At 53.1% G+C, this 9,935-nt stretch overlaps 1 protein-coding gene across 1 annotated transcript; it reads left to right on the top strand.

Annotated features, from left to right (window-relative positions):
* The first annotated feature begins 877 nt into the window (after positions 1 to 877).
* On the top strand, positions 878 to 7,732 carry LOC132570037 (atrial natriuretic peptide receptor 2-like). The gene is made up of 6 exons (XM_060236478.1): positions 878 to 1,580; positions 4,685 to 4,887; positions 5,648 to 5,761; positions 6,687 to 6,822; positions 7,108 to 7,202; positions 7,469 to 7,732. Exons 1-6 carry the CDS (start codon positions 878 to 880, stop codon positions 7,730 to 7,732), a joined length of 1,515 nt encoding a protein of 504 aa, XP_060092461.1.
* Positions 7,733 to 9,935: the final 2,203 nt, after the last annotated feature.

Genomic DNA, 9,935 nt, shown 5'->3' with positions numbered 1-9,935 from the left:
CTTGAAGCCCCCACTGCCCTGTCAGCCAGCTTGGAGAAGGCATTTGTCTCTTTAAATTGCTTGTCCAAGCCAAACAATCTGGAAGCTTGGAGAATGCATTTAAAGTTAGAGTTGCTTTCTTTCTACCTCTCCCACCCCATCTATTTGCTTTCCTCCCTCCCTCCTTCTTTTCCTTCCTGTCTTGCGGCTCTCAAACATCTGATGTTCATGTCTTGCAGCTCTCAGACATCTGGCAGCTCTTCCATTAAGCAAGTTTGGCCACCCCTGGTATATGACATTGGGGCCCCAAGACTTCTTCAAGTTTTATTCCCTTGAACTTCTTTATTAATTCCTGCTGGAAACCCAAGTGCAGTGGAGGAGGCATACACTTGTTTGGGGTGGGGAAATCCTGCGCCATGGAGTCTGCTTCACCTCTCCAAACCTGCTAAAGCAAGGTGTTTGGGGGGGGGGGGATGGAGATCCAGACTCCCGCCAATGGTTGTGGTAGGTGATTTGAGGATACATGGAGGGGGGCTTAATGCATCGTTCCTGACGGGAAGGGGGCATCTGGAAGAGCCTTCCAATGGTGGGGATTTCGGGTTGTTCTTTTGTGGCAATCCCAGGAACTCGGGGGGACCCACTGGGAATCTTCGACGGACCGTAGGAGAAGGGGGCCTCGGCAGAGCGCTGCTGGGCCTTCAGCTCCGGCTCCTGCCTGGCACAGCCACCCGGCACCCAGAGCCAGAGGGCGGCCGCCCCCAACCTCGCCCCGCCTCCGCCCAGGCGTCATGAGAGAGGGCCGCGGAAGAGGAGCCTTTTCCGAGGCAGCGCAACGCGCCGCCCCACAGACGGGCTCTCTGGGGCTTCCGCGGCTGAGAGCTCTTCGCCCGCCCCGTCCATGGCCGCTCCGCCGCCGCCGCCGCTGCTCCTCGGGGCCCTGCTGGTGGCCCTGCTCCGGGGGGCCTCCTCCGCTCCCCAGCCCTTGGCCGCCCGGCCGGTGGAGGTGACGGTGGGGGTGCTGCTGCCGGGGCGCAACCTGCGCTTCCCCTGGGCCCGGCCGCGCGTCCAACCCGCCCTGAGCCTGGCCCTGGAGGCGCTGCAGCCCCAGCAGAGCCTCGCCGTCCGCACCGCCTTCTTCGACAGTGAGGACGGCGACGAGAGCGGCAACTGCAAATTCGAAATTACCCCTAGGGTATCGTTCGATATTTTGGGGCGCCTCGGCGTCCCCAGCGTGCTGCTTGGAATGGGCTGCCCCGTAGCATTCTGGCTCGTGCACGTGCCGGCCGATATCGAGCGCTGGCAGCTGCTGCTCCTTAGAGCCGGCGTCTACCAGAGCGGAATCATCAATCCCGCGAGGACGGTGTACGGCGGCCCGACGGGGCCCAACATCAGCGCCTTCCTGGCCCAGCTGCTGGGGCACTTCAACTGGACCTCCCGGGCCGCCTTTGTCTTCAGTCAGGAGAAGAGGGATCCTTGGCCATCCAGTCCCTACCTGTGGGGCTTGGAGGAGGAGCTGGAGGACACCCCCAACTTCACGGCCCGCATCCACCAACATCAGCAGCCAGGCGAGACGGTCCGGTTCATCCAGGCCAATGGGCGAGGTGAGTAGGGCCAGGCAGGACCGGCGGTTCTTCATAACAACATAAGAGAAGCCATGTTAGATCAGGCCAATGGCCCATCCAGTCCAACATTCTGTGTCACACAGCGGCCAAATATATATATATATATATATATACACACACACACACACACTGTGGCTAATAGCCACTGATGGACCTCTGCTCCATATTTTTATCTAACCCCTTCTTGAAGGTGGCTATGCTTGTGGACGCCACCACCTCCTGTGGCAGTGAATTCCACATGTTAATCACCCTTTGGGTGAAGAAGTACTTCCTTTTATCCGTTTTAACCTGTCTGCTCAGCAATTTCATCGAATGCCCACGAGTTCTTGTATTGTGAGAAAGGGAGAAAAGTACTTCTTTCTCTACTTTCTCCATCCCATGCATTATCTTGTAAACTTCTATCATGTCACCCCTCAGTCGACGTTTCTCCAAGCTAAAGAGCCCTAAGCGTTTCAACCTTTCTTCATAGGGAAGGTGTTCCAGCCCTTTAATCATTTTAGTTGCCCTTTTCTGAACTTTCTCCAATGCTATAATATCCTTTTTGAGGTGCGGCGACCAGAACTGCACACAGTACTCCAAATGAGACCGCACCATCGATTTATACAGAGGCATTATGATACTGGCTGATTTGTTTTCAATTCCCTTCCTAATAATTCCCAGCATGGCGTTGGCCTTTGTTATTGCAAACGCACACTGTCTTGACATTTTCAGTGAATTTTCTACCATGACCCCAAGATCTCTCTCTTGGTCTGTCTCTGCCAGTTCACACCCCATCAACTTGTATTTGTAGCTGGGATTCTTGGCCCCAATGTGCATTACTTTGCACTTGGCCACATTGAACCGCATCTGCCACGTTGACGCCCACTCACCCAGCCTCAACAGATCCCTTTGGAGTTCCTCACAATCCTCTCTGGTTCTCACCACCCTGAACAATTTAGTGTCATCCGCAAATTTGGCCACTTCACTGCTCACTCCCAACTCTAAATCATTTATGAACAAGTTAAAGAGGATGGGACCCAGTACCGAGCCCTGCGGCACCCCACTGCTTACCGTCCTCCACTGCGAAGACTGCCCATTTATACTCACTCTCTGCTTCCTATTACTCAGCCAGTTTTTGATCCACAAGAGGACCTGTCCTTTTACTCCATGACTCTTCGACTCGACAACACCGCCAAAGCCTTGGGAATTCGACTTGTCCCTGTCTCCAGGCCACCAGTCGCTCCCTGCCCCCGTCCCCCGGACTCCAGGGGCATTGTGCCCCCCTTGTTCCCCCCAGCCGTCTTTGCGCACAGGCAGGGCTCCCCCAGGAAGGGAAGGGAAGGGGGGGAGGACGCGTTGCATAGGGAGTAGCAGGAAGAGTAGCGGGTAACTTCTGGGAGCGGAATGACAGCCCCTAAAGGTAAAAGTAGTCCCCTGTGCAGGCACCAGTCGTTTAGACTCTGGGGTGACGTCACATCACCACGTTTTCAGGGCAGACTTTTTTTCAGGGGTGGTTTACCATTGCCTTCCCCAGTCCTCTACACTCCCCGCCCCCCCTCAGCAAGCTGGGCACTCATTTTACCGACCTCGGAAGGATGGAAGGCTGAGTCATCCCTGAGCCAGCTACCTGAACCAGCTTCCGCCGGGATCGAACTCAGGTCATGTGCAGAGAGCTTGGGCTGCAGTACTGCAGCTTTACCACTCTGCACCACAGAGCTGCTACATGGCAGCCCCTGGGAGAAGCAAAAGTGCTCTGGGATTGAAATAGGAGACTCCCCTGTGGAATGACAGGCCCTGCGGGTGGCAGGGAACATAAGACCATAAGAGAAGCCATGTTGGATCGGGCCAATGGCCCATCCGGTCCAACACTGCATCACGCAGTGGCCCTACAAAAAACAGGTGCCATCAGGAGGTCCATCAGTGGGGCCAGGATGCTAGAAGCCCTCCCACTCTTGCCCCCCCCCAGCACCAAGAATACAGAGCATCACTGCCCCACACAGAGAGTTCCATCAGTACCCTGTGGCTAATAGTCACTGATGGACCTCTGCTCCATATGCTGATGTGATCCAGGAGTATTCTGGGACTGGAATAACAGGCATCAGAGTGGAATGACAGCCCCTAGGGGAAGCAGCAAAAGTGTTCTGTAAAAACCATGAAACCTCTAGCGGATCTGCACATTTCCCTACCCTGGCACTAATGCAAAGTGCTGGATCCAAGTTTTCTTTGGCGGTCTGCTGCATAGCTATTGTTAATACATGTGCTTTTACAGAGGTTTTGGGTGGACTCCACATGAAAACTATCAGCACCCAGGAGCAATGCTCCCTCTAAGCTGTGGAGTCTTGTGAGCAAGCATTCTACTTCATGAGATGCTGTTATTAAAGCTGTGAGCTACTGCATAAATCAGTTTGCTCTGGGCTATTTTACCTGAGCTAAGCCAAAAACGTGTGAGCCAGAGGCTAAAACACCGTGAGCTAGCTCACACTAACTCAGCTTAGAGGGAACACTGCCCAGGAGTCCCTGAAATCCAAGTTCTTCCACCACGGCACTGGCCAAAGAATTGGATACATGTTTTTTATTGTGCAGTTTGTGGACATCGGTGGGATCTGTACACTTTCTGTGGGTTTGATGTAAAAATCATGAAGAGGCATGAAGATTTCTGCCTTGAGGCCATGAGTTTTGAGGGCATCTTGTCCCAATGGTGGTGCCATTAAGCACCGGATCTTTGTTATCTCAGGCTCAGTCTATGGACATGGAGATCTATAACTTTACAGTGAATTTCACTAAAGTCCTCGTAAAAGTATCAAGAATATTTCCCATTGTAGCACCATAAATTGCAGGGTCCATGTGTTTTAAAGTGCAGTTTGGGAGAATGGGCTTGTGAATTGATGGGGGTGAAGAGGACACGGATGGGAACCTGGCGGCCAGGGCTGGGGAGGGGAGACGGCTCTGAGATGTCTGCGTGATGAAGAGCCAAAGATCCAGATAATGCAGAGCATCTTAAGTCAAGCCTAGCGTTTCATGCATGGCACATTGCCCCTCACTGCCTGCCCTCCATTCCTTGCTCTGTCTGACATACTTCTCTGGTTGGTCTGATTTCTCCTTAGTGGTGTATATCTTTGGGTCACTGGAAATGATGCAGAAAGTCATGCACCTGGCGCAGGCTCAGAAAATGACCACCGGTGACTACGTCTTCCTGTATGTGGACATTTGGGGGGAAAGCCTGAGAGCTGAGGGGCATCGTGAGGCAGCCAAGCCCTGGCAGAGCAAGGAGGGCCAGGATGCAGGAGGCCTCCGAGAGGCCTTCCAGGTAAGTCCAGGGAGGGAAGGAAGGAGGGAAATGAGGGAGCTGAGGATAGGTGTTGGAATCACCTCAAAGGACACTTCCTTCCCTGTATGTGTTGCAGCGCAAGCCTAACGGCATGGTGGGATTGGTGGAGGGCCAGAGTTTAATATGTTGAGTCCTGCAGTGATTCTGGGCAGGTGCAGAGATCTTTCCCCTGAGGAGTGAGTCCCCGCAGACAGACTTTTTGCCTCAACAAGGAGGGGAGGGAAGTTTGTTTCTGGCCTCCTCCAGACTGAGCCACAGCCGGTCTAGTGAAGGAGGGTGACCTGCAAGTGGGGCTCTTGGGGGGTCTGCCTTGGCTGGGCCCTTGGAAGGGGTGTTGGGAAAGGCCTCCTTCAGCCGGGAAAGAGATGGTTTGCTTTCGGCCTTCTGTGCAGTCCTGCATTAGGGATTACAGAGGCCTGGGCATAGATGAGTCCCTGTATGGAAGGGAACTCGATGAACAACAGTTACATATCATTGCAGCCCTGTTTTCTTAACCTGAATAAAGCCCTGTGGAGACTCTGACATCGGTTTTATGTGTAGAAACAAGAATTTCTTATCAGAACCCCTTGGCCCAGAGGGAGGTGGGGGGGCACAGGGGAGTCTTCCATCTTGCAGGAGACCAGCCCTGGAAGAACCCTGGCCTGGCTGACCCGCTGGTGTCTCTTTTGAGCTGCCCAGACCTACCCAGGAAGGAGTCCCAGCCAGCTGCAGCTCCCCTCACCTTTTCCTCTGATTGCAGACGGTGCTGGTGGTCACTCCCCATGAGCCCCAGACCCCCGAATACCGGCGTTTCCAGAGCCAGCTGATCCTGCGTGCCCAGGAAAGATATGGTCTGGTAGTGAATGACTCATTGGTAAATCCACACACCCTGTTTGCAAACCTTATTCTGTGTTCTGCTATTATGGGATAGAACATAGGGCCCTTTGTGAGAAGTGAGATGAGAGAGATCAGCTACCATTCGAGGGTCAAAATCACTTTCCACCCTGGCCTTGTGAATCTCTTATCATTACAAAGAAATGACCCAGGAGACTCCCTGGGTTTGGGGTTGAAGAAGACAGTTGTGGGTTTGCTTTGCAGGTGGGTCAGGAGGGTTGGCTTGATAATCCAGGTCAAAATTAACCCTCAGTCATGGAGTTTGCAGCGGTAGTTCTCTATTCTGGACAACTGTCGTTGCTTGTTCCCACCTGGCTTTCTTGGTTACTGTTCTGAGTGTGTTCAGTTGTGCTCCCTGTGCTGTGTGTTTCAGCCTTGTGGGTGACTACTTCCTCCCCCTGATTTCCTCATGTTCACTCACCACACCCAGCATTCACTGCCCCCATGTTCTACTTTCCTTGTGTGCTTCAAGGCTTGCCTCTAGTCACCCAGGTCTGGACTGGTCTTCCCCCCTTGATCTGTCACCCAACTGGATGTCTCCTCCATATAATGGCTGAAGGAAGTTGAATCCCAGCCCTTGTTTCTCAGGTGGGCTGCAAGATCGAACCTTGCCTGTGGCATGGCGGTCACCAGACCTGCACAGGCAAAGAGACACCAGTTGATTCCCAGCATCAGACCCCAGTCCCAGTCAAGGAGTAGCTGCTGGTCTGGAGCCATTCAGGGGCCCTCTGGACCCTGGGCATTTGAGCTTGACCATCAGGGGCCGCCCCATGGCGCTTTTAATTACTCCACTAGCAGAGCCGTGCCCTAGATTGTCCAGGTCCAAGGCAGTGGACCCCAGAAGAGCAAGGGGAACAGGATAGTTCTACAATGTTTCTCTCCCTCTCTCTGTCCCCCTGTGGCAGGGGACCCTGGTGGCCGGCTGCTTCCACGACGTGCTGCTGCTGTATCTCAAGGCCCTGAACGAGACGCTGCAGGAAAGTGGAACCATACGGAACACCAGCTGCATCCTGGAGAAGATGAGGGGCCTGAAAATCCAGGGTATTTCATGTTTGGCAGAGGGAAAAGAGTGGCAGGGGGTGGAGGGTGGGGAGCTTGCTGAGTTGGAGCAGGGGCTTGTGGGAAGGCACCAACTGGATGCCCTGGGCTGAGGTAGAATGAGCCATGAGGAAGCTGAAGAGGGGTGGCAGAGGGGGCTGACTTTAGAGGGGAGGTGCCGCAGAGCTTGCCCAAGAGGCAAACTCAGCCATGGTTCATGAGTGACAACTGATGCTGATGGCCACATAGAAAGGATATACATCTCCCTCCCCGCCTCCACCCCTCCAGGTGTCACTGGGACGGTGAGCCTCAACTGCGACTATGAGCGAGAGACGGATTTTGACCTGTGGGCCATGAAGGATGTGGAGACTGGAGAATACCAGGTGTGTGTATGGGGGGAGGAAGGTGTCAGCAATGCTAGGGGGAGGAGGGTCCCCAAGCAGCCCCCCTGGGTCTCTGAATGGGCCGGTTTGACCCAAAAAGGCATTGAAGATCCTTGAGTGCCAGTGAAGGACCTGAGGGTAGTGGGAGGTGAAATACCTGGGCCTCCAGGCCTCTCTGTATGAATGGGATTCTGGGAATTTCCAGGAGACATGGAGGAAGGTGCCTCTTGGGTCTGTGATCTGAATCCTGCCCCTTCTTCCCACAGGTGGTGGGTCATTACATGGGATCAGAGAAGTGGATCAACTGGACTGGGCCCATCCATTGGAAGAAGGGGGGGCCTCCTCTCGACAATCCACCCTGTGTCTTCGACATGGATGACCCCTCCTGTGGTAAGAGTGGGTGTGTCCAAGGATCAGAGGGATTTGATCTCACTGGCCTGTCTGCATTGGCCATCCCTAAGCCCGCCCCTTTCATCCCCTCTGCCACCTCCAGTGGTGATCCGTCTGCCAGGCAGGACAACCCTAAGTAGGAACGTTCAAACGCCCGCCATTTTGCCTCACGTTCTGCTCTCTGGCTGGGAGCACAGAGCTGGTTCTTAAGCAAGCAGTTTGGCTGTTCAGAAGCCTCTGAATCTTTTCATTGGGTTAAGTTGTAATCCCTCTGTGGAGACTCTGAGGGATTTATATCTATACAGTGCCACTGGCATTATTTCACAGGCAGGTGTTCCCACAGATTCTAACGTGAGTCCTGGTTTCCTCCTCTCATATGGACCCGCCGTCTCTTCTCACTGCATGGCAACAATCCTAAAATACAGAGAGCAAATTGACCCGTCCGATAGTAATGATTAATTGTTGTTGTTTTTTAAGGTGTTACCATTTGGTGCTCCTTTCATTCTTTGTCATTGAGGTTTTTCACACCTGCATTATGAGATTTTAGTCCTTCCTCCATGTCATCTGGAGGAGCCTCAGTTTCTCCTGCTGAACAGGTGCAAAAGCAGCTTGAATGGGAGAACGAAATTAAACCAAAGTATCACAACTTGTGCCCCTTTCTCCATCCTCACCTATGAGTTGCTTTTTGGTGGTTTCTGAATGAGTCCTTTCTGCCACTTAGGCGGTTGGACACCTTTGTCTTCAGAGCAAGACACTGGGCAAATCCAGAACTGCAAGTGACGCCTGGGTCATTTACTCCGCTTTGAGTCATGTATTCATTATGCCATCCCCAGTGCACCCTTCCACCCACACTATGCAGCTTGAAGTGGGGATTCCTGTCTGATGGGTCGGTCACCCCTAAGTAGGGATGTTCCAACACTCACATCTTATGACTTAGTTGCTGAGTGGAGTAGGGAACAGTTATTGCCAGTCAGTTTGGCCGTTCCAGAGCATCTCGGGCTTCTGTACCAGGTAAGTTTTTGAATATTCAAGCTGTATAATGCAGTCTGCGGTATTTCACACATCCCAATGGGAGTCTTGCATCCTCCTGACATACGTGTTAGCCTCTGCTCACTACTAAGCAGCTGGCCATACAAATAAACATTGAGCAAATTAATTGGTCAAACCATGACTATAAATGTAGACTTTGGTAAAGGTCTTTCTGTTTGGTGTTCATCCCCTTTGACTTTATTATCAAAAACCTTTGCACGTTCGTTTGCTGTCTCAGCCTTATGGGAGTTGTTGTCCCCACTCCGTGTCACTTAATTCTCTGGAGGAGCCTCCGTTTCACCTTCTGCACAGATGCAAAAGTGTCTTGAAAGGGAGAAGGGAATGAAACGGAAGCGCCACCGCTAGTCTGCAGCTGCGAAGCTGTTCAGCCACTGCTCAAGGCACACAGTAGGAAGGTGAACAGATCTGAGGCTCAGTTCAGGAGCAATCGTGACTGCGGAATGTGATTTCTTCCTCTGAGACCTGCTCACCTCAAAATCCATGGCCTCCCTCACTCATTCTGACTCTCCCCACAGGAGACATTTGTGTTGCATTCTAGTGGCTTGCAACTGAAAGCCGAGATGGAATGGAGAAGTTTCCTGGGTGGCTTAGGGAGATGGGGGTTTTGTTTATTGTGGGTTCCCCCCCTTCCCTGCACATACACACATAGGAAGAGAAACTTCTCCCAGCACCCCCAGAAAACACAAACCTGTCTGGTGAGCCATGGATACACAGGGGGAAGGAGCCCACGATAGCATCCCAGATCATCTTGGGGGTTAATGTTCCTGTCGGACGCTTCATCCAAGTCTCATCGTGGGGCCAGCTGTGGACCTGCTTCAGCAGAACTGACGAACTCCTGCCTGGCTCCAAATGCCAGACATCCCATTGCCTGGTTCAGCAGGGCCTGCATCGACTCACTCAGAATGGATGCTGCCCCCCATGGCAGCTGAGAGGTGAGGAAGGGGTTCTTCCAGGGCTGGGAAGGGGCTGATGCATGGGAGCTTGCCAAGCCCTTCTATACAAGCAGCTGCCATCTGACTGCACATTGTGGGGGGAGGATTAGCAAGGGCTCCATGTGGGCAGGGGCTTCCATCTCTGGGTGGATGTTGGGGGCTGGATGTCCACATAAGATCCTCCTTCCCTTGGAGATGCCTGAAACAGGCTGAAAAGGCATGAATCAGGTATTAATGCAGCTTGGAAATACTGAATGCACATCCCTTCTCACCAGTTCAGCTCACCATCTGCTTGCTTGTTGAAGCAGGGAGTTGATTTAGTGCCAGGCAGTTCAGCCATTCAGGAGCATCTCAAGACTAC

This window comes from Heteronotia binoei, chromosome 4 (genome assembly GCF_032191835.1).
Source record: "Heteronotia binoei isolate CCM8104 ecotype False Entrance Well chromosome 4, APGP_CSIRO_Hbin_v1, whole genome shotgun sequence".
In the NCBI taxonomy this organism is placed as follows: Eukaryota; Metazoa; Chordata; class Lepidosauria; order Squamata; family Gekkonidae; genus Heteronotia; species Heteronotia binoei.
This window is presented reverse-complemented; position numbering and strand designations above follow the sequence as displayed.